Raw genomic sequence first — 25660 nt, forward strand, 5'->3', positions numbered from 1 at the left:
CTATCTCACTGTCGCTTAGTTTATACGTCATCACAAACCCGAAGAAACATGGCGGGCAGTAAGTATTAGAAGCTAGCTTTGGCGTTGACTTTTAAGGTGTCATATTTGTGAACAGGCAATGTGCTGTTGCTGAATGTACAGGTTGATGGTACTCACTACACCTTTACAACAAGATCCAACTATTCAGATCGAGCAGAATTGTTTGATATTCCCATCTTATGACGGGTGACCTTGGGCTAGCTCACGTTGGTTAATGTTTCGGCTCATTAGACAGTAACCTTTGCTGCTGTTCATATATATTGTCAGTAATACCAGATAATGTCTGATACATTATCGTACACGTATACTTTATGATCTAACTAAATTTTTGAAATCGAGACAGCCAGGTGCTATCGCAGTAGCATGATTTTTGATGTAACGTTAACATTAACTTGAATTTCCCTAGGGATCAATAAAGTATCTATCTAACAAGCTAACATCAATCGTCAAAACAAGCTTTTTTGGAAATATGTACTTAGCTTGATCCACTCAACATGCACTTAACTGTATCAAGACAGTAGTTTGAATGTGTACTAAATATATATGTTTTAAGACGGTGTTATTAACACATTCTTAATTTCGCTTCAGTCGGAGCATTCCTTAAAAATGCATGGAGCAAGGAGCCTGTAATCACAGCCTCCTGTGGGATCGGATTATTAGGTGAGTTGCCACTGAAAACATTAAAATGATTAATGGGCAAATTTCATGCAAAGGTCATCCTTACCATGGAAAAAAAAAGTTGTGCATACGCAAATAGAACTGTTGTTAAAATCTTCATTTAGGTCTATATTTTATTGTTTGTAACTGATCTGATTAAATTTGATGGAGAATTACACTGTTTTTACATCATAAATATGGTGTTCAACCATACTGAAACAAAATTTTTTTCACATGGTAATATTATACATATTTAAAAAGTGGATAAATGGACCCAAGGTTCAAACAAATTGTGTCATTTGACAAATTCCAGATTGACAAGGGAATGGTAGAGCAATGTCTATGCTCAGCTTGCCTTTGAGAGCACAACTTACATTTGTAAGGCTTTTGTTTTTAAGTCAGCAAGTTCCATGGCCATGTCACATCCATAACGTTTTATAGGAAAAGTTTATGCTACACATAGTGTTGATGCGACAATGTCCATAGTGTCTGTGCAAAGCTGTTTTATATCAATGTAAAGTGTGATGACCAAATTGTGCCACTTTCTTGCTTTTAAAACCTTTAATGGTGCGTTATGGATGTTACATAATGTGAATTTACAAGACTGGAGACTTTATTATACCTCAAAGCCGATAAAACGTCTGTTCTGGTGGCATGTCAGTTTGAACGCATTTCACCTTAGTGTTTACAATTGACATTTCAAAGATTATTAGGTTGATCAAAACCACAGGGAGGCCTTGCCTAACCATTAGCAAAACAAACATAATATTAAAATACCTCCAGTGATTAGCCTAGCCATAGCCTATTTTCAAGTGGCCTAATAACGAAAATCTGAGCGATTATCTTCCTGTAACTGTCATACTGTTGTTATACAGTAACTGGATTATCGTGTTAGCTGGTGAAGATGGCTGACTTTTAGAGTTGAATGTCTCGAGACCGGTCTTGGTCTCGAGACCACTTTTACGTGGTCTCGGTCTTGTCACAGTCTCGCGTCTTTGGTCTTGGTCTTGTCTTGGTCTCGGATCCCTCGGTCTTGTCTTGGCCTCATTGTCTTGGTCTTGCGGTCTCAGGTCTAGTGTTGCATGGTGTATCGATACTAAAAATGTATCACGATGCCTTCACGCAAAAAAACGATACGATTTCCGACATTTTTAGAATCAATACTTTATTAAAATAATAACGTTCTGTGTCTGTGTGAACTGCTGCTCTCACTGCTCCTTGCACGCATCTAGGCAAGTGGGCGTGTCAAGTAGGCAGCTCTGAGTGAGTGAGTGCGCAGCCAACGTCAACATAGTTTTTTGCCGACAGTCCTCGGCCTTGTGGATAAAACAGAAGGTGATATGAAATCTGGAACTACAGATACATCGTGAATAGTGCAGGCAAGCCATCAGGTAAACAGAGGCCCGTTTGTAAAATATGTTTCAAAGTCATTTAAAAGCAGTAGGCTACACATGGAACTTGGCTAAACACCTTGCAGACATATCCTAACATTTTTAAAGAGTTCAAAGAACGACAGATTAACGAATATGCTATAGAAAACACGACTACATGGTGGTTAGTGCCAAGTTCTTCTTTTCTGTTTTAGTCTAGCCTAAGTGAAACGAGTATGGTTCTCTGGGATAAAGCGAACCTTCCTTCATGAATAAATTTTGACGAGACATAACGAGTTGTAATCATTTTGACGAGACATATAACTAGTTGTAATCATAGGGTGCTAACGTGATGAAAGCGCAATGTTCACGCCAGAATAACATTGCCATAACTTGTAAACAATCTATTTCATGTTTGGTCAGTAGGGCCTACTGGTAATATTTGTTATCACATGTCGACTGCGACTGCAATTTGTTCAATAATTATTGCCCAGATGCAATGCGCTAAGCCCACATCATATACCACCAAAGCGTGTTGAGGCCTAATAATAATAGCGGCTTATTACGTGGAAGCAAATCATGTTATCAAAGAAATAATGTAGACGTAATGTAGGAGTGCACACAATTTGCAACAGGTAATGGTGTAGGCCTATCTAACGAAGACCTGAGTGGTTGGAACGTCGTATTTGTACACTGGGCCCAAATAAATCTATCCTTACATTTTTGCCTTTGCAACTGGCAAAGAAATCCCATGAACACGGGAAGGCCTAGGGTAGCCTATACTGTACATCAGATGGCCTAAAGATTAGGCCCCTCTGCATAGCATTCAGTGATTTGCATGCAGTAATTTCAACACTGACCTAGATCTAGTCTAGTTTGGCTATTTAAAGCTACTTTATTGCCAAAACACAACACAATGTAAATGAACTATAACAAACAAAAAAGGACTTAATCACACAAAGTAGGCCAACTATTTTACTGACTAAGAAAATAATAATTATGTAGGAAGTTCAGAAGTTTAGAACCCAGAATTGACCTGCACATTACAAAAGTGCACCAAATTCAACAATGACTCAATACACTTGGAGGAGGTATGAGTCTTTTCTTTTCCAGAGATCTTAGGATTTTCTTGCAGTATCATTTCAGTATCAAGCATCGTGATATTTATGGCAGGTATCGTATCGAAGTCATAATTTTGGTATCGTGACAACACTACTCAGGTCGACATAGTGGTCGGGAGATTTGCAACAAATAATGTCCATGATACAAAACATAACATTCGATAATGCAACATTAAATTATTTTGGGCATCTTCCGGCATCATTAAATTTGCATTCACGAAACATAAAGAAATTTGCAGTCCAGGGGCAAGAAAGAAGCATTCTGCAAAATGCAAGTTTTGCAAAGTCTCTCTCACCGAAACCAGTCTACGAAAACATTTACAGTGAGTGAGCTCACAGTCACACACATTCATGACATGCTCTGTCTCTGCATTGTCCTGTCTGTAGTTGAAATAATACCTTCTTAAATTGAATTTAAACTGGGACTGAACCTCTTACCCCAGTACGCTGCTCCTATTCAGTTGATGCAAGTTATGGTGTAACACTAGCTCACTAGCTGTTTTTTGTTTTTTTTGGTCTCGGTCTCGTCTCGACTTTGTCTTGGTCTTGACTCAGTCTGTCTTGGCCTTGGTCTCGTCTTGGTCTCGGTCTTGATACCCTCTGGTCTTGGTAGTGTCTTGGTCTCGGTTTAGGCGGTCTTGACTACAAGTCTACTGACTTTGCAGCTGGAGTTAACATAGCAACCTCCTTCTGTTGCAGATCTGTTCAGCCTGCCGTTCACGTCTGCTTAACACTGTTTAATTTTAAATGTGACGCGATATGCCAGCATTTGAAGTGTCAGGTCCTCTGTAGCTAATACCCACAGAGTAACTTAAGTAACGGCAGCAATAAACTAGATGTACCGCATAGCGGTACAAAATATGACCGCCTCTCAGTCCTGCATATTCTCTTTGCAAAAATAAGCGCGTGTGTGTGCATGTGCGTGTGTGCACATGTACTTTATGTGTGCAAATCACAAATGAGTGGGTATGGGTTAGGTTGATGCGGGCTCTTAAGACTAACGTACCATAAATATTTTGTCATCTTGATTGCAACGGTTCAGGTAGGGCTAGTTATTTAAGGGAGTGGCCACCAAGTTTCATGTTCCCTGGTGTTTCAGTAACCCGGGAATCACTGACCAAAATTGATGACGGTAAAATAAAAAAATACATGTATTTTTTATATTTTAAATGACTTGTTGTCCTGATTCTTCCTGTGTCTCTTAGTGGGCACTATAATTTCATCGCTAGTTTTTCATGATTACTATTTCAATTGTTTCATATAAAAATTCACTACTTAATTATGTGTTTTATGTAGTTTGTCGAGGACTGGTTCACACGTCACATCCATAACGTGAAACCGTCACTTCCATAACGCCAGTTTTTCCTACATAATGCATTACGAAAATGACGCATAGTTTCAAAAACACTTTTTGTGTTCATTCAAGTCTCCTTCATGCTACATATATCATAGTTTCGGCAGTTTCCTTCAAAATTCAGAGTTTGTAGAAAACCTGTAATCTCTCACAAAAGTGTGTCCATTTCATGTCACATCCATAACGCTGATAAAATGCCTTGTATTCTTAGGATGAAATTGATTATATGAAATTTGAGGATTTCTCAGTATTCAGAGGACAGAGGTTACATTAAAAGTTATGCAAATTAATTCACTGATACTAATTTTGCCCCCACTCTAAGGCATTTTGTTTACCAATATGAGTCCAATTGTCACATCCATAACGCTGGAACTGCCCTAATGTTAGTTAGAAGCAAACCGGACTCCTTTTGATTATTTGCTGTAATAGCATTTTTTTAATGTCTACGTGGATGGCCTGTTTGCATATGAATTTGCCAACGATTGAATATTAAACCAATGATTTTCTTTACTCTTCAGCGGTTATATTTCCATTCGTGAGCCCATATACCAAGTACTCTGGCATGATCAACAGAGCAACGCCATACAACTATCCAGGTGTGTTTCCAGTTACCTAAAAACCACCCACATAAGACTTTGGTAGCAGTTCATGTATCTCTTGAGTTTTTTTTTTTTTTCACAAACTACTGGTCATATTAACATCTTCAACACCTGGAAGTGTGTCCTAAGAATACTGTATGTCATGCACTTTATCAACCATGTCGATTTGTGATGTTGCCACTACTTACACTATTTGTAAATGTCTGTTTTAACTCTTCTATGTTGAGTCTCATTCAAGGCCTGTCTCAAATAATTGTTGAAATGGTGATGCTTAGTTTGGAAAACAACCAATGCACTGTATTATTGCTGGCATGGAGAACATGGCAGGTGTAGAATAGACCTATATAATACTGACACCAACCTCCTAAGCAGTTATGGTGATGTTTAAAGTGTGAAAGCACTCCCTTTATCACGTCTTATTTACAGGGTTCCCACGGGTCATGCCATTTCTGGAATATCATGGCATTTTGTCTATTCCAGCCATGGAATTTTATCATTTTTGGGGCAAAGTCATGGAATAATGGAATATCAGGGGAATTTTGTTGTAGCAGTTTAAAATGTACTTGCCAAAAATAATACATTGATTCAAATATTTCCATGCAAAATTGGAGCATATCTGGTTATTAGCATTACTGCTTGCTTGAGTAGCCCAAATGTATTTATTCAATGGTCATTTATTCATCTCCCAGTCTAAAGAAGTAAAAATATTCTTGAACGATATGTGGCTGCTCTGAAATCATTGGTCATTGGTCAGTATATTGTACAATTAATTATATAGTAAGTCATGGAAATTCTTTTTTTTTTTTGTCAGGGAAATGTCATGGAATTATACTTTTGACTTAGAGTGGGAACCCTGTATTTATGTAACAGGTAAAATATGCCTGACCATGGCCTGATATCTTTGCCAGGAGCTAATTTAACTGATCTCCCTCCTTTCTCCCTGTATGTCCTTGTGCAGTCCCAGTCCGAGATGATGGGAACATGCCAGATGTCCCCAGTCACCCAAGTGACCCCCAGGGCCCAAATCTGGACTGGCTGAAGAAATTCTAAGGTTCCTGACACTGATTCTTGTACAGACCTCCCCATGTCTCACCCTCCCGCTGTCTAAGTGTTATTGACTAGATGATGCTGAATAAATGTCCTTTATTTAAATACATTCATGACTTTGAGTACTGTTGAAGACTTTCCTTATGGGCTCACCTTAGGGCTAGTATGCCTATACCTCACTGTATTTCTAGTTCTGTTGTTTCATTGGAATATCTGCAAATTCACAACAATACTTCAGTAACTGTAACGATTAACATATTTTATTTCATCTTTAAAAACATAACATACATAAATGATGCAATAGAACAGTTCTGTGTCTGACTCTTGGTTAGAGTATTCGTAGTATATGTGTGACCCAGTGCAGGAAATAGCACAGGTCTGTGTTCTAAAAGTCACTGTATAGCTTCACATACATAATTTGTTTTTCTTCCAAAAGTCTCCTATGCATTGTATTGTGAGACAGGAGATTGAAAGTTACAATGGAGTAGTCTTTGAAGTTCAAGTCCGGATTTACCAAAGGTTTGCTGTTGCACAATTCTAACTCTAAATTCATGAACTTAAATGGTACAAACAAGGCATGTTATTTAGCTGAAATGAAAGATGCAATCTTTTGTAAGTTAAAATGCCTGCATAAACATTTTTTTCAGGGTGTATGCTTTTTTATGACCATTTTTATACTGGTATACCTTTAGTAAAGTAGGATGAAGTTCATACCGTGCTAAAACTGCAATCTTCCATCTGACATGAAAACAAATCCAGCATACAGGGCTCTACCCAGAGAGCTGGGTCATCACAGAAAATGCAAATAGGTACCTCAGACAATGAGGAAAAAAGAAATATAAATGTCATCCTTGCACTTTGAGTGCAGTATCGTTATGGAAATAGAGTAATGATGTTTTAAACCTACAAATTTCAAGAGCAAAGCTCAGAATTTCAACTTCCACTTATGCATCTTGGGGAAAACTGGTATACTGATGAAGAGTTTGATTTTGCGTATTTGCTTTGCTGATCGGATGTCAGCATTCTATGGGTGACGTTGGGTGTGATGTCATGGTAGTACAGCTGTCTGACAAACTACCCATGAGGTTTTATATTCTTTCGAAAAATGTTCCTCTGCACTTCTGTAATTAAACAACTTGTGCGTCAACGGGAGAGGACTAATTGTAGCAAGAGAGAGGCGTTTTACCGGAGCAACACAGATGTATAAACTTCAGATTTTATTTTAAAGTGCCAACATAAGGGACTAACGTTTCGACGTTCTGTCACGTCTTCGCGACTAGACTCTGACTCTGACGTGGCAGAACGTCGAAACGTTAGTCCCTTATGTTCGCACTTTAAAATAAAATCTGAAGTTTATACATCTGTGTTGCTCCGGTAAAACTCCTTGTTTTATATTCTTTCTTGGTAGATTTCCTTTGAATCTGCATCTCAGGATTTTCTTTATAAAGTGGAGGCTCAAATGGATGCTGCAAGTTAAAATAAGCTATTTCTTTCTAATGCTTATTTTAATTAAATGCCCTGTTAGCAATTTAGCATATTTGTCAACATTTATATAGCCCATCTTGTAAACTATCCTCCAGAAACTTCATCTGCCCAAGTTGAAAGACAGGAAATAATAAAAAAAAATCTATTCACCTTGACAACACAATGCATGATAAAAGTCGTCTGTGTCCAAATCAATATCTGGCCTAAACACAGCAAACAACGCACACTTATTTCATAGTAGAGGCAATGAAAGGTTGGTTCTAAGTTAAATAATAACTTAGAAATGACTTCTAGCTCTGATACTTATAGTTACATCGGTGACAATGTTGACTCTTAGGGCAAAATTATCAGTTACATTATCAGTTTTAATAATGTCACCATGTCCGCGTAATAGTGTTAGATCAGTTTCAATTCACAAGCCTAATATTTAAACATTTGTTGTCTTACTTTCTGATGCATTTTGGAAAAAATGACCTATAGCAATATATGCACAGTGGATGCCCATGCAAAAGAAAATGGGAAATAAACGGTACAAGTCTCAGCAGATGTTCCTTCAAAATCAAGGGGACGGATTGTAAATTTCACTCATATAAACTCTTAACCTGCTGAGAAGCCTTGCACAATACACTGTTAAACAGTTAATTTATCTCCCTCATGAATCTTACACAGCTTTCCTTGATGGGATAGGAGAGGAAAACACTGATAATGAAGGGTAAATGCGACACAAAGTGGCTAAATATCAATGAAGGAATCTAATCTAAACTCTACTTAGCCTTAAACACTTACTCCTACACTTTTCAACATTCCAGAACACTCCACACTTTCCATTCCATTTGTCACGTCACATCTCCAGCCTTAGCCCTCTTACCCCTAGCTTTTGACCATGGTCTACCTTCAGATAGCCACACACAATATACAGGTGTACATCAGAAGATGAAATATGGTCTGTAGTTTCTTTTCAGTCCACACAGTTGATGAAAACCTATCAGGTCTGACTTATGATGGTGATCTGGAAACAAGCTACGTTTCAACTACAGAGACAGTGGGGGAAAACATAGACTATTGGTGATATCCATCTTAATTCTTGCTTTCATCTTCATCACCACAGACATTTAAAATGTCCAAACATCCCTTTCCAGCCAGATAAAACTGCCTCTTTCCAAATCCATCGACTCACTTCTTTTGCTACCGAGTACCTCAACCATACAAGACAATATTTAATTTAAAAATTGAGTTGGCCACTTTTGACACATTAACAATTTTGTCTTGTCTACCTGTGTAGTTCAAATAATCATTTAAGTTCATTCATTGCTGAACTTAAAATCAACACTTAAAGGCATGAGAAAATTAGCAGATATTATTTGCCTAAAGTAAATTAGCTTATAATCAAAAATTCAGATCCCTATGTGAAAAAACTAACATTATAGGCGACTGATGCTGAGACATTTCAAAGAACATATTTCAGATGCAAATGTATTATGCAGTAATACTTTGTGGTTATGAAGACTGCTATACAATTTCAACTCCTATCTCCATTGCTGTCCCCCTTAGCAAAAGACATACGCTACATTTACAACAAGATTATAGGGTTTATATTAATCATTTACCCATTATGAGCTATATGTTTAAGAAGTGGACACAAAGAAGACAAGTAAATTTCATATGCAACACTTCAGAGAGCATAAGCCTCAGGTATGGAAGTGGCACAAAAGCAAAAACACACACACATACATACATACACACACACACACACACACACACACACACATATATATATATATATATATATATATATATGACTTTCAACAGTTTACCAGCGTTAATGCTATGCTATGCACATTCTGTACAGTCTGACAGACTATTCAGTGCTCCACTCAGAACCTGGACCCCGTTTACAGGGTGAAGAGGCTGCAAATCCGTGCACAATGCCTGTTTATAAACTACTCCTCAATGGAAACAACCATGTTAATGAAACAGCCATACTAAAGTAAGCTTAGGTCGACATAATGACATCTCTATGGCACATTCCAGTGTGAAAGTTGATATTAAAATGAAGACATTATGCGTATATTAGCAAATATTGTTAACCACTATAAAACATGGTTCCTAATAGCTATTCCATAATGCATTTTCATTGATTTTCATTTTCAGGGAATTTTCTAAATTCAAATTTTCTAAATTGGAAATTTGAATGTTAGGAAAGAAAGTAACTTAAAAAATTAGCAAAGTTTTGATGAAAATCATCTCATCATTAAATCATCAATTTTTTTCACACTAACGTAGACACTGCCAGTATTGGACTGTAGAGTGAGAAGCTGTTAGCACACCTGATAGCACCCTAGTCACCAAACAAGCATTTAGTGAGTCATTATTTTATGACTGCTTTATCAGTTTCCAAAGCCCAGCGAGCTGATCCTTCTATAGACACGTCGTGTCCTACTCAATGACTGGTGCCGAGCGGTCGTTGGTCACCGTCTTCCTGAGGCGGATGTGAGCAAAGGGGTTGGTCCTGTGTAAGAGTGGACATATGGGTTACAGCAAATCGGAGAGATGCAAATAGAGTGCTACTTTAAAGGAACCGCATGTAAGATTGTGGCCAAAACTGGTACTGCAATCACTTTCAAATTACTGTAGAGCGGTGAATACCCTCCCCCATGACTGGCAGAGCTGGCAACCGGATCTGGATGCCGAAACACTACTGACTTCGTGATTAGTAGATAGGTGGAGGGTGGCGCATCCGGCCAAAACACAACATGACAACATCAACATCAGTTAAGGGCTGCAACTTCACATTTTAAATGACAATATCCTGGCCGGACTACTGTTGTCAGTGATATAAGTATTTGAAATGAACATGATTTCTTAATGTCTAGTGACATATCAGGGCCATTTTATGATTAATTGAAATACATTTCTTACATATGGTTCCTTTAATGTAAGTGTTTACAGTGTAATTACCTGGTTGGTGAGGGAGGTGGTGAGGCAAACTCAGATGAGATCTATGGTGAGAAGAGAGAGATTTAGACAAACGCTTAGTTGACCTCGGCTACAAGTATTGCAGTAAGTATTCCGGTGACCATTAAGGCCAACGCCCACTGGCGAAGACATTTACGTGTATGGATTTGATGCTCAAGAGAGAGAACAATTTCCTAAACTTTGGTGTTGACGTGCGTCAGATTGCGCCAAGGGGTGTTGGCCTTTAGAGTAACCTTAATCTTAAGTTATATGTGTTAAGGATTATTTATGGACTGGGGGGGATATTGGAAATGTGCCATATAAACCACATCTTAAAAAGCATTTTATCAGTTTAATGTAAATACTGCAATTATCCTACAATTGTGCTGAAGTTACAGTATGCAAAGGTTTCAAATCAAGTCTCTGCTGCTCTTTCAAAGGACTGATTCTAATGATATCACCTTCTACTTTTACTCTGCCCATCTGTTGTCTGTGGACCGCTTTAGCAGCAGTCTGCTGTAGGGGAAAAAAGGAAGCAGAGAGAAAATCTGCCACCTGGGTTGACTTTTACCTCCACAGAATTAAGGACATACAAAGACAGGACTTGTATGGCAATGTGCTTTATCATTAATACATCTGTTAGTGGTAGCTGTCTCTGGTGGATGTTAACACTATCCATAGCTACCTCTAAAATAGCTATCCATAGCTACCTCCAAAATTTAAGACAAGATGTTTAGTGTCTAGAAGATATGAGGAGTTCATTTTATGTCTGTATATCTATGTTGTGAGTCCCAATGTGAATGCCTCAGACTAATCAGAAGACTTCCGAAGAGAAGTCCTTCAAAGGTCCTTACTGTATATCCTCTATGTTGAGTGCAACACCAGATGTTATAGGTACACATTAACATCACATCACATGAAGCATCTTTATTAAGTGTCAAGTGGAGATGGCCATTACAAACTGTGGTTCATTCAAATCATATCACAGGTAAAATTTGTAAAAATCCATATTCGCTTGGGCGTGTAGATTATTTCTGTCCAACATTAAAACGGATACTGATGGAACCCTCAGTCCTTACTCACTTTCACGTTGTCTGTATTCTGCATGTTCTCTGAACGTTCACGGACAAAATGGAACAGCGCTTGAAACGTAAATATGTATTTTTCATATGCAAACATAGCATAAATCAGGCCCTGGGTGAGTGCCCTAGACTAGCGCCATGCTCAGTGCTCACCTGGTTGGTGCCCTAGACTAGTGCCATGCGCAGTGCTCACCTGGTTGGTGCCCTAGACTAGCGCCATGCTCAGTGCTCACCTGGTTGATGCCCTAGACTAGCGCTATGCGCAGTGCTCACCTGGTTGGTGTCCGGGTTGACCATGCTGTAGGGACGGGGCCTGAAGGTGCTGACCCTCTGGGAGGAGACCGAGCCCTCGTCCTCTGAGTCTGGGCTCAGCAGCAGCGGGCCGGACGGAATCAGCTTCTCCAGCTTGTCCAGCTGCCCGGTGCTGGTGCTGTTAACCTTGGACAGCAGGAGAGAGCTGAGGGAGAAAAGGAGTGGGGAGGAGAGAGGAGTGGAGAGGAGAGAGGAGTGGGTAGGAGAGAGGAGGAGAGGAGTGGGGAAGAGTGGAGAGAAGTATAGAGGGGAGGAGAGAAGAGTTTTGAGCCGATGGTTTATAGGTCTTTGCTATGTAAAATAAAAACAAACTGGGGGATGCTGAAATGCGGGGAAGAAAACCTGAAGGAGAATCTACCACCGGCACTGAAAATCCCTCAGAATGAACAGGTATAAAAAAAAAACTACAGGACACCGATTTATGTTCTGCCTGGATCATGGTGCAGCTTTTTATTTAGCCTTTTTTCCCTGATGTACCTTGATGGACTAATGTCAGGGCTGCAATGTAGCTTTGGGCAGTAGAAGAGAGCTGAGATATCCAAAAAGACGACATGGGAGTTTAAAGCCATGATGTGTTAAAATGGATGAAATTCAAACCTGCATACAGTACGTCTTGTCCATGCAAAACAAACCAAAAAAAATCTATAGAGATAAGTGAGTATGACAGACTTCCCATGAATAGGAATGTATGGAATATCACGTTTATGTGTTATTGACAGACTGATGCTCCTCTTGTTTCTTGTTTTTAAAAATGCTCACATATACGTACGTGTTTCCGCACCTTTGCTCCTGCTGATCTGCTGAGCTGGGGAAAGGTTGAGTGTAAGAGAAAGGAAACCAGCCTTTCCTGCAGAAATAAAACAAAACAAAATGTGTAACCTGTAATATACAAAGCTGTTGAATAACTTTGGATTTGTGATAAGGGCTTAGGTTTTAAGGCAGGGATTGGCAAGCTTATCCACAAAAGGCCTCTTACAGTTAACTGCAGTAGGCTGTGAAAATGCACTAAACCACATCTGATTTGGCTCAATCACTATGATTACCAATTAGGGTATGTACTACACAAAATTCATTATGTATGTAAATCATGAATAAAATAAAATATTAATACAGGTATGCACAAGATCACATAAGCATATATTTATGAGTACGAGATTGTGTGAACAAACATAATGTGTATGCATATGTGGTGTGTCTGGAAGTCTGATTTTTGTATGGTGCACATGTGTGTGCGTGTAGTTTAGGGTAAGGGTCCTGTACCGTCCTGTCCGCTCATTCTGGCCATAGTGCCAACCGTCCCTGGGCTCACTGATGAGGAGGATGAGGATGTCTCCTGGGAGGAAGGGCAGCAGACACGACCCCCCACCACCTCCTCCTCCTCCTCCTCCTCCTCCCAGTCCTCCCCCACTAGAGGTGGAAGGAGCGTGAGCAAACTGGGCCTCTACTCGGGTTGGTGGAGACAGAGGAAGCACTCGAGGAAGAGTAGAGCCTGGTTGAAAGAGAGTTGGGGGGGGGGGGTTGTAATGAATGTGGAAGAAAATAATTGAATGTTAACAGGATGAAAGTTTTGGAAGGCTACAGGACTTTTAACAAGTTTTTAGATCCATGTGGATGATGAGGAGGATGCCTTACCCACACCTCCAATTCGTGCTTCACTGATGGGTCTTCTGGGTAGAGGCAGTGTTGAGGTGGCATACACCTCTGTGGCCTTCATCATCTGGGGGTGACCGATGGGCAGAGAGCTGCCAATGCCCGGGTGCCCAGAGGGCACGGGGGTCATGGCCCTGGAGAGAGGTGCACTGTGGGGCAGTGGAGGGCTGTGGGGCGCGGAAGTGAGGCCTTGCATCGGGCTGCTATGTGAGGACGGAGGTCCGGGGCTCAGGGTCAGGACGGGGGGCAAAGACGTCAGCGGACACTGCAGGCTAGAGCTGCTGGAGGTGGTGACATACAGAGGTGCATGCTGGGATAGGGCTGGTCCTCCAGAGCTGCTGGTGCTGGCGGTGGTGGTGCTGCCATTGCTGCTGCTAGGAGAAGTGTGAAGAGGGTCTGTCAGGGCAGCGGTCAGGGCTCGGAAGCTCTGGGGCCCAGGGGAAGTCTGGGACAGGCTATCGCTCTGCGAGGACTGGACGATGCGCTGTTGCTGAGAGCGATCACCATTGAGTAAAGGCGGGACTTCCTGCACAGATAGCCTCTGAGAAGAAACAAGGAGAGAAAAGTGAGAGAAACATCAGACAAATACGGCATGATCACTTTGCTTTCATAAATTACCCTCTCAGTAGGGGAGTTCTGAACATTCTCAAAACAGAATGTGTTCATGTAAGATTCTAAAAGAGAAAGAGAACTTATCGGCATCTCACCTGTTCCCCTGGTTGTGCTGCCCCCAGCTTAGCATGCCGGAGGACCTCAGCTATCCCAGAAGCCCCTGAGGTCTGTGGGGCGGTGTGGCGGAGCAGGTTGAGCGCTCTCTCTGGAAGCTTTGTGGGCTGAGAACACGACTGTTGCCATGAAGACAGTTTCTGAGAGAGGAGCTCCCTCACCTGGTGAAAGAGAAAGCAACATCATAGTGGAGGCCAGACCCCTGGGTAATCTTTGGTAGCCTAGTTTCACACTGAAATGAAACTCCAAGTCACTTGACTTCCAGAAAGGAAGTGAAAGTTTTGTGCACTCCAAATAAGTCCTATTTTACCTTCTCAATCTAATTCCTACTGCCAGGAAAGGCCATGTTTACCCTTATTTACAGTAGATGACAAAACACAGTGTTGACCAGTGTAAATTTCTTGACAAAAAAGTACAGCAGTTTCAAGTTTAAAAAAAAATTAAACCATCTTGACTATCTTACTTATCGAGGTAGCCAGCCAGTGAAGTTATAAGTTAGCAATGGAAACTTCTGAAATTATCAACAAATAGTGATCATTTCAATGACAATAGTCGATACTTAAATTGTATTAAAGTAGCTCTTTGGTCATTTAGGTTCTCACTCTGTCTGTGTGTGCAGAGTGTGGCGGTTTCTTATGGTTCCCTTCCTCACCTTACAGTGGTAGTTGATGAGCAGCTTGGTGACAGCGCACTGCCGATCCACTAGGAAGCAGTACCTCCGCCGCTCCTCCGTCAGGGCCGAGCGGTAACCCACGGCAACCAGCGTGTCCAGCTCCCCCTGTCGTCTGCTCATCAGCTCAACATACTGACAGATTGACAGAAAGAAAGACTAATAAATCTCCATTCACAGATTATACTGTTAGTATAGTAGTATTTTACTGTAAATATGACACTAACATAGGCATAGGAGCATAAGAACCTCCACAGAGCCTAAACTGATATGTTTGCAGCTGGTACTGTTTTACAGATGGAGAACCTATACAGGAACTGATTAAAGGGAAAACATGACATCACATCCTGTCTGTTAAGCCGTGATACCAGGATTTCTATTACAAATGAACTCCCACTCTCCCAACGTAACCTTTTCTTTCAGGGGTTACTCCCTTCCCCAATTCTTTTCTTTCTTGCACAATCTATTCTATTCTTTTCTTTCTTTCTTTTGTCCTTTCTTTTTTTTCTTCTCATGAACACACACACACACATTCTCTCTCTCTCTCTTCTTCCAAATCTCAGCTTTTCACTTTTTGGCCTCAAATCAGCTGAGCCAGATTTCTGGTTAATCTCATCCTCTTTGCTTTGTTTGCCTCTGTCAAACACACACACACACACACACACACACACACACACACACACACACACACACACACACACACACACACACACACACACACACACACACACACACACACACACACACACACACACACACACACACACACACACACACACACACACACACACACACACACATTGACTTCTCATACCACTTACACTTGCCAAACCGGCAGAACCTCTACTATTAACACTCTTGTCAACAGTTTGAGAGAGTTAGCAAATATTACAAAGTTTTACAGGGAGTTTGGCGTTTATGGCCGATGCAATTCCCCAAGAAAGTAATATCCTTTCTCACAATCCAAGATATACAAAGACTGTTCTTAGCTTCTTGGCTTGCCGTTTTACTCAGAGGTTAAGAAAAGGATTCCTGTGCATTGCATTTAAACAGGTGAGTTCAACTGGCCTCAATATCCTTTAACTTTCCTGTAATCAATTATGTGATAGCACACTGGCCTTATCTAGATTAAGACGCTGATGCAGGCAGCATCTATATTCAGGTTATCCCCAAAAAATGAGGCCTCTTCTCAACATCTTCTCATGCCCCAATGAAAGATGGAGAACTCTTGGCCTTCATTTGACTAAAACTGAGTCCACCTTTGTTTCTCTCTTGCTTCTGGGATCAGAGAGAGAAACTTTCTCAGGCTGGCTCGTCTTAAAACTTGTGACAAAATCCTTGACCATGCCCTGACAAAACCACTCGGGGCTGGATAAGGATCAAGGGTCAGAACGACAGAGTTCCCACAATGCCTTACACGTACCTGCATCTCTCGGTCTCCATATTTGTTGGGGTGTCTGCTTCCTTGACTCTTCCTGCGCAGTTTCTTCAGCTGGGATTGGCAGCGCTCGATGGACTCCGCCTTAGACTTCCTCTCGCTCTGGTACTTCTTCAGTGTCGCCTGGAAATGGATATTTTTCATTTGTTTAACCTCTCCTTTATTTTCCCAGGAAGACCCCTTGAAATGATACTGAGTCTTTGGCAACGCCATCCTAGTCAGCAGGGAATGCTAAAATGTTGCTGTAAGACGATAAGCAAACTCCAGGAAATGTCAGTTTGAAAGCCACTGTTGAAATAAGGCAAGGAAAACACATCTGACTGCTTTTGTGTGAACATTAATAAATGTTTCACCCTGCCACCCACCCTTCTATCAAAGTGCAATTGTACATCTGAGAGCAACTAGAAGAGAAGCAACTAGACTACAAAAACAAGTTCAAAAAGGCATTTGACAAAGTGCAATGGCAGATGTTTAGTGAAAGTATATCTGGGAGGTCCTTTCTGTTTGGATTAGGAGTGACACTGTTGTAAAGGCATATGATGTATCCCTGTTGACTTACATCCACTTGATTCTAGTGCAGGACCATATTACCTTGAATAAATGTTGCGATAATGTCACAAATTTACCTCAATGATATATATAACAATTGTTGATAATGTCTCGGATAAGAGAGAGGGGGCAGATATCTGTTTAATCAGTTTTTAAACCTACAATGACATGTGTAATGACATTTCTATTTTGTCTGTCTTCTCTAATGTAACACAAACATTCACAACCTTACATGCATGACTTAATAAATTAATTTTGGTTGGTAAGAGGCCAAAAATGATAGTTTTGGCAAATGTTTAGTCACAATTCTGGCAACAGTCCACAATTCTGGCAAAAGGTTATTTTTTGAGCTCAACAACCAAGCAAAGTACTCCTCTCCCTTCCATGTCCCTTATTGATTGGCTGGAATTTTTAATAACTGTCTGAGCCACTGTTTTTGTCTCCCATCTACAGAGCCAGGCATATGAACACCCAAGTTTGTCATTAGCACGCCACACACATTGAACAGACTGCTGGTCGACCTTAAGGATCAATTTGCTGTTAAAAAGGGTATTGGGTTAAAATCATGGACTGCACCTTTAATTGCCCATGTGCCCTATTGAAATATCTCAACAAATATCTCAAATGTGAGTGGAAATTTACACAAATATCTGAACAACACTACAGAACACACAGAAGATCAAAATGGTAAACTATTTATCGGCTGATTTGATCAAAATGGTAAACTATTTATCGGCTGGTTTGATCAAAATGGTAAACTATTGGCTGATTTGATCAAAATGGTAAACTATTTATCAGCTGATTTGATCAAAATGGTAAACTATTTATCGGCTGATTTGATCTAAGCTGATGCTAATCGGGCCGGGTGGTCAGTCTTTACTTATTACTCTTTCTTACGTAATAATTAAAGAACATCTCGTGACGGCACTAGTTCTTTTCAGAAGTGTGTGACCTCGTTCTGTGAGGGCCAGGGCTTATGTTTGTTTCAGGCACACTTACAGTCAGGTATTTGATGTCCAAGTCTAACTTCTGCTCCAGCTGAGTGAGGAGTTCCGAATGAAAGAGCTTCAGCTGGCAAAATGCAAAACAAACACACACACACACACACACACACACACACACACACACACAAACACACACACACACACACACACACACACACGCACAAGGAGAGAGAGAGAAACAGATTCTTGAAAACTGTGCACTGCATAAACTCATGAAAGATTTGGCTTATGTGTTGGAAAGTCTTTGCAGTATTCCTAATGGATCTCACAAAATGAGGCATGAGTCACCACACATGTGAGCAAATTATGAAATTGCCAACTTACATGGCATATTGGGATTACTGACAATACTCCACTCCACATTGAAATGCTTTTTGCTATAAAAAAAAACTTGCTATAAAATCAAATATTCTGGATATCTGCAATGGAGTTGAGAATATAATCGATTAAGTACCTACTACAAAAACATATTATGGATATAAAAATGACAGCAGTTCAAGAATTACATGATTGCTCAAGAAATAACCATCTAAATTACACAGTACATGTTTGGATTTCATTTCTTAACAATTTGAAGGTATACTATATTTTCACCACCCATTACTACCCACAATAAATCCGGTATTGGATCCAGCCTAGTTTAAGTCTGTATCTTGTCTTGGGTAGGCAGCTGTATCAGGTATAATGTGTTAGCTGGGCAGGCCTGTCTTGTCAGTCCTCCATAGACTGAAGCTGCCATGGTTACCTCTGAGGCCTGAGTGTGAGTGTGTTTAAGACATAAGGGTGTGCAGAGAGGATCACATGACACTCACCACATCCTCCAGCTGGACCTGGATCTGCCTGTGCACTTCTGCCATTTGGAACAGTGTGTCACCTGGAAACACACACACAAAAAGTTACATTCAAAGCTGAAATGAACAGAGAGACAGAGCCACTGGAAATATTACAGCGAGGTCAACAGTCAAGCATGAGAAGGTAAAAAATACCTCTGTTTAGCATTGATTTGGTTAAGTACCATCTTGGGGAGCACAGGCATGGTGGTCTGGCAGGAGAACAACATGCTGTGCTTGCAGTGGAAATGATGATTCTATTGGCATGGCTCCGACAAAACCATCCTAACTTATGTCTCAGCTATCTGGTGTGAGCAGTCCAGCATGCCAATAGAGGAGGTTTCTACTGTCACTGAGCCATGGTAAAAGCAGATGTTTGTCTGCATGTAAACCAATGAGCGTGTGAGTGTGTGTGACTAATCATAACTGTGAGAGCTGAGCTAATATGAATCCCCTGCCTATGAAGTGGCACGGTATGTAAGCAACCTGTCAGGACTTCAAAGAAGGGAAGCAAACAAATGGAACATTAAGGCCAATAATTTGCTCACGTCAAACCACTTATTGTTTGCGGACAATTTGTGACCGATATCAAACGAACCATAGTCAGAAATCTGTCACAAGTCCAACTCTAACTAACCTTCATAAGAAAGAGACATTTTTGGCAGACACCTTATCCCCCCCCCTGCACGCCCCAATTTGTACATTATTTGCTGTTTGATTTACGGTGCCCGAGGCTACCACATGGAGGGAGCGCTCTCCATGGGATCCAGAGTTATAGCCCCAGTCTGGAGAGTGCAGTCTGCATTGATGGGGAGCCCAGGCAGCCTGTGTGCGTCCATTTGTAGGCCGGTTTGTTTTGGGTGTCATCCTGCTGGGCTGGACTGTTGCCCCGGAGCTCCGAGTACCGAGGCTCCCACCAAACTGAACTGCCCAGTGTGTGGGGTTTGGCATGTCTCCTTCTCGTTCTCTCTTTCTTTCTCTCTCTCCCTCCCTCACTCTCTCTCTCCCCCCTTCCCTCTCTCTCCCTCCCCCACTGTTTTCAGCAGTACAATGAGATCATGTGGTGTTGTTAATCTCTCAACAATGTCCCCTCTCTCTCTTTCTTTTTCTCCCTCTCTCATTCTCTCAATCTTACTCTGTCTTTTTCTTGGGTTTTCATTCAACCTTCCTTATCTATCCAGAGCTCTCTTTTTTCCTTCTCACATTCCACACCAATTTTCACTTCATCATTTTTCTCAAGTTTTGTTTTATTTCCTTCTTCACTCGTTATCTCATCCCTCCCTCAGTCTCTCTCTCTCTCTCTCTCTCGCTCCCTCTCGCTCTATTCCTCTTACCCAGCTCCTTTGATCCCTGGCTGTCGCTGGCCAGTTCTCCTAGTTTGACCAGTGCATCAAAGTAGCCCTTGGCAGCCACAGTCACTCCTGTGAAGAAGGCAAAGGAGAGAGTTTAGGACATTCTGTGACTAACATTCCCTTTCAATAAAACCACTTGTTCATCCGAAGTTTTTTTGTGTCAATTTTTTCCCCCTCCTGTCTGTTCACGGGACATCAAGGGCACAAGCAATTTCTAACCACCGTGAACCACATCAACAATAACAGCAATTAAGCCTCTGACTGACTGAGTTAATGACAACAAAAGCTCTCTCAACATAACAACTGTGTAACCAGCAATACACTAACTCCACAATGGCTCCAACACACCATTCTAAATGTGTAATGAGAATTTAATGAGAAAGGATTATGGTATGCTGTACATAAAAAATACAGTATCATACAGTATTCTGCAGTGACACGGAACATCTATTCTATATGTTTAATTAGTTTCCTTAGAATCATCACATTCTCAACCTTTTCTGCTTTAAGGCCCACCTATTCATACTTGTAACATTAAGACCCATTAAAAAAGATCCCAAATTTGGGTTAGATTTTTTTCATAGCTGAAGTCTGTTTTCTTGTCAAACTGAGTGCCTCAAATTAATTACTTTGTTTAATGTCGGAATCAATAATATAGTCTAATACTTTGATAGCTATTTCTTAGTTTAACATACTCTAAAACATTTAATTTCCATTATAGAATAGATAAATATTGTACTCTAAAAATCAGTTCTTCAAGCCATGCAGAGTAAATATTTTGTAAGGTGATGGAGGCCATACCTGCAAGGGCCTTTTCATAATGCTTCCCCATGGCAACAAAGTTCTTTAGACTGGGATTGAACTGGTCCAGGATCCCCTGGACACACATAAAATATACATAATGAGCTCAAAAATGATGAGTGGATGTATTTCGCCTCCACTGTTATAAATCCAAAGTAAGGCAAAACGCTTATTTGGAGGATTTGGCTGCATAATGCTGAATGAGGTCGTTTTTGAGGAAATCATTATCTTACCGTAATAACATGATACTACAGAGTACATTTCAGGAACTGAACTGACCTCTGTGATTTTACTACATAAAATCAGCCATTCAAACTGCAGTGCAGTATCAGACACAACTGTACCTTGTATACGTTTTCAGTCATCTTGTTGACCTCATCAGAGCGAGACATTGCGTTTCCCCTGTTGCGCTGCCAGCAGCCTCTCAGACTGTAATATCAGACGTTATGGTAGTGGATTTGGCACCCCTTAAAATGAGACATCACAGAGAACACTGAGATTATTTCATCTGAAATCTGATGCTGTAATAATTTAATAGATAACACCAATTGATCGACCAATTTAGTATGTCATGGCCATGGACTGTGGGCTGTGCCATATCTGTGTCATGTCATGTATCATTTTCATTTATTTATTTATAAGAACAACACACATTGATTAGCATGTCTGTAAATCTGGTAGTGTTAGGCAGTCGGCTAACTTTCAACTGCAGTCCTTTGTCAAGATGTTGTAATAACCATCAATTGACTTGGCCAGTTGCTTTTAGATGCCAAGTTAGTATCATATATCGTGATAATTCCTCCGCATGAAAGACTTGATAAGACCAACTATATTGTCATATTGGGATATCGTTGATATAGTTACATGATTATGTTTTTACAGGGTCCAAAATTAGCCTCAGCCATTTGTCAAATGTGAGTAGAAATGTACATATAATACATGAGGTTAGTCACTATTGGCAGGTTGCTGAAATAGGCCTATTTGTACTGCACATTAACACAATGTAGGAAATCCCCTTTTCATCAATGTTCAAAGTACTGGGTACCCTCTTAGGGCAAAGGGGGTACCCAATTCATCCAAAACGACTAAAAGGGTCATGCTCCTAACCCACGACAACAATGTTACATAATTCTAGGCGTTCCGGACTCACATTGGCAATGTCAGAGCCTCCATTCTCCCTATCAGTCAGTGTCAATGTAGCCTCAAAATGAATTTGAAGTTGTTATTTTATGGTAAAGGAACCACACTGTGTTACTTTAAGGCCTTGTTTGTCAAGTGTACATGATTCAACATGGAACAGGAAGGCCTTTGAATGTGGTTAGTTATATTTACTATGTTTTAATAGAGTTTGCAGAAAATGTGCTTTGTGATATCTTTATCAGGATATCAGATGACCCTTATCATTATCTGAGATCTTGGTCATATCACGCAGCCTTACTTTTGAAGCATAGTAATAAAACCTTTTTGGACTTAGGAAAACACAAATCAACTCCCAGCAGGTAGTTCTTGTGGTGCTATATCCCTATGCAGTGAACATTTACAATCACTGACAAATGCACTTGCCTGGAAGTCCATTCAGGCTGACAAAACCAGCAGAGCATGACAAAAGCCTTTCAACAAGCAAACTCTTAATATCACACCACATAAACCAGACAGCTTCCCAGACATCAATTAACCCAGCAGCACAAGTGTCTTTTCTCCTTCGGTGTGAATGATGGGAATTTGCAACGTTTCACTCAGTTTCTGATGTGCATTACTTTTAATATTTCAGGTCTTTATATATAACCAGAGATGTGCATGGTCAAACATCATATGTGCCATTACAACACCATGTCCTTGTGAACTTATCATCAGCAATCACTAGTACTATATCATGAGCGCAGTTAAATGCATTGCTGCGAAGGGTTATTTTGACTTTGAGATTAGATGACCCAGCCAGTGTTATTATCAGTGTTAATGCAGCTATTTATTATACTTAGTCAGAAAAGTCTAGTGCCTCTGATGAGAACAATGGCCACGAAAGCCAAGGCACCAAGTGTCAACCTCCTGAACAAACAGCTCGGCCTGTCACACCACTTTCCTCTGGAAAGATCTGCTGGAATATGCCAGCCAAGGCCGAAATTCCAACTGGGATTAAACGATCCGATCTCACACACAACCTCTCCTCCTTGGGTTCACACTTCTGGCACTGTTTGTGTATGCATATGTGTGTTATCTAAGTGCGATTAAGGGGAAACTGTCGCCCATATCAAGTAATAGAGCAAGGCCAAAAGAAAACATTCCCACTCCTCAACTCTCTCTCTGTCTGTCACTCGGACTCCCTCTCCAACGCTATCTCTCTCTTCCTCCCTGTTTATTTCACTCACTTAGACACAGACAATCCATCTACACCCCCAGTCAACCACACACACGCATGCACGCACACACACACACACACACACACACACACACACACACACACACACACACACACACACACACACACACACACATGCACTCACCATCACACAGAGCTTACTGTTCTCTCCCAAACTTAACAGGATGCTCACCAACATTCTCTGTGGTCGAACCCTTTCAGTCCCTTCATTAGCAGGCGCTGATTTTCACATTTACTCTGAGCAGTTCCCTGCTTTTAGAGCAGGGCCCTGTTTGGCCCTGGTGTTTGGTTAAAAGCTCTTCTTTCCCCTTGAACTGAACCTTAGCTATTTTGGTGCTCGGTGGACTGCAATAAATCTCTGAGATTTTGTACAGGTATGCAACCAACATAAATATTTGGGAACAGGGGCTTTTTACGGGGGAAAACATGCTTTATGTGCTCTGGACACTGAATGAGCTGATGAAAGTGCAGAACAAAACTACTTTCACTAAAACCTCACACAATCTCTCAAATCACACATGATTGCAGTAAGATGCCTCAAGGTGAATCTTTCAGCTTTAAGAATTGCATAAAAGTCACAAGCCCATTGTTGTAGTTTATTTTACACATTTAGATTCCAAATCTTAAGGCCTATGTTCTGTGTACTACTAACCATGTCCACTAACCACCTTCATGATTTTAATCTTGCACTTTTCTTGGACTGCTAAAAATGCATTGCAAAAAAAGACCTTAGGCATCATTTGGTAGGCTACTCCTGCAACCTAATCAGTCACAAAGAATGTAATTAAAATGTAATTATGGAAACAACAAAGCCTACAGCAAAGTTATGCTTCAAGTAGCCTACATTAGCCTACGTTAGACATTTCTGAACATGAGCACTGGAAACTAATTCTGAAATTCGCCCCTCACACCACCTGTTGATCTTTATCAAACTGTCCACCGGATCAACTCTCTACAACTACTTGATTCAATACGATTTTCAACGAGGGCTTACCGTCTCTCTGATCATCGTAGAAAAAGACGACTCGTTATAACTCCGTTCGGCTTTGTCTACTTTTTTTTCACTCGGAACGCTGTAGCCTTCCACTTTCCCCCGTCGTTTGAGGGGGTGGATGGTTGAACCCACCACTGCACTAAATCTCAATTCCCCCCCTTCAGTGCCCTCGTTCGCTTTACCCCCTCTCTCTCTCTCTCTCTCTCTCTCTCTCAAGCCTTATTCACTCAAATTGAGGTCAGATTTTTGGTGCCGTTCTGTACCTCTCCTCATTGTTGGCCAGATTAAACTCATGCCTTCACGCTCACACCGCCAGGTCAAAAGATTGTAAAATCGCGGTTAATTCCCCAAGATTTACATTCCCACTTCAATTTGTAATCTGTAGAAAACGATAATTAACGCATGCAACCTCAGTTGTGCATTCTACCTCTCTCCCTCTACCCGGACAATGTCTCCTCTCTTTCCCCCTCACTAGCCCTCTCTCTCCCTCGCTCACTCTCTCGGACTGAATAACAATGAGCTAACGGGACTGAGAGTGAATAGCGGCGCTGGAGAATAATGACTTGAACTTTTTACGCAGAGCCGCCCGGCCCTTTAGCCGCTCATCATTGGACCATATCCGCCGCCCCTCTCCCACTCTTTCATTCACGAATAGAAAGAGCTCGTTCTGGACACTACGCACAACTCTCACATAGTCATTATTAATAACTTTACTTTTCTATGAGATACCCAGACCCAGCTTTATTTCACTACTTTGTACAGCTCACTGACACTGATATTAGGCTGTACAACAAGATGGTCTAAATATGCCTCATATAAAAATATAGGCATGAAATGTGTTAGGCAAACTGTGTTGTACGAATGATCATCTAAGCAGTGTTCTTTTTTCAGTCAATTCTTAGTAAAGTTTTTAATCTAGTTTAAGTATCGAGGCCATCTAGGTAGCTAGCCTATAGGCCTACGACGCCGTTTTCTTTCCAACTGTAAGGCCTGGGGACACTTTAACCTACTGACTAAGTGAGAACCGACTGACAGCTGTCAAACCAGACAGAACTCATTAGCTATCACAAATCCCTTCCTAGTCATCAAAACACACTCTTAATAATAATAACCTTACCCATCAGATAAAACAAGGGCATCAAAGTTCTCTCAAAGAATAATTTAATCAAACAATCAAGCATTCCGTTATTTGGATTAGACCCAAGAAAACAGTCTTCATTTCAAAATATTGCATAGATAATCTGTGAC

The 25660-nt window shown here is 40.8% G+C and overlaps 2 protein-coding genes across 3 annotated transcripts; one reads left to right on the plus strand and one right to left on the minus strand.

Moving 5' to 3' along the window:
- The first annotated feature begins 21 nt into the window (after positions 1–21).
- ndufa3 (NADH:ubiquinone oxidoreductase subunit A3) lies at positions 22–6296 on the plus strand. The gene is made up of 4 exons (XM_076280428.1): positions 22–58; positions 628–699; positions 5060–5137; positions 6099–6296. Exons 1-4 carry the CDS (start codon positions 49–51, stop codon positions 6188–6190), a joined length of 252 nt encoding a protein of 83 aa, XP_076136543.1. The 5' UTR covers positions 22–48; the 3' UTR covers positions 6191–6296.
- A 3171-nt stretch (positions 6297–9467) lies between these two features.
- On the minus strand, positions 9468–24926 carry LOC143119142 (BAR/IMD domain-containing adapter protein 2). 2 transcript variants are annotated; one of them, XM_076280431.1, is made up of 16 exons: positions 24413–24926; positions 21386–21508; positions 21042–21117; positions 20223–20309; positions 18871–18932; positions 18054–18125; positions 16491–16628; positions 15050–15202; positions 14379–14558; positions 13654–14212; positions 13282–13510; positions 12791–12868; positions 11983–12166; positions 11089–11143; positions 10631–10671; positions 9468–10181 (listed from the first exon to the last, which is right to left on the minus strand). In XM_076280431.1, the coding sequence occupies exons 2-15, from the start codon at positions 21431–21433 to the stop codon at positions 10661–10663; spliced, it is 1932 nt and encodes a 643-aa protein (XP_076136546.1). In that variant the 5' UTR covers positions 21434–21508; positions 24413–24926; the 3' UTR covers positions 9468–10181; positions 10631–10660. The 2 variants fall into 2 exon arrangements, with proteins under 2 accessions (XP_076136546.1, XP_076136545.1); XM_076280430.1 differs by lacking the exon at positions 11089–11143.
- Positions 24927–25660: the final 734 nt, after the last annotated feature.

This window comes from Alosa pseudoharengus, unplaced genomic scaffold (assembly GCF_046254945.1).
Source record: "Alosa pseudoharengus isolate Yale_2024_CS ecotype anadromous, Long Island Sound unplaced genomic scaffold, YU_APseudo_1.1 YU_APseudo_1.1_scf_12, whole genome shotgun sequence".
Taxonomy (NCBI): domain Eukaryota; kingdom Metazoa; phylum Chordata; class Actinopteri; order Clupeiformes; family Clupeidae; genus Alosa; species Alosa pseudoharengus.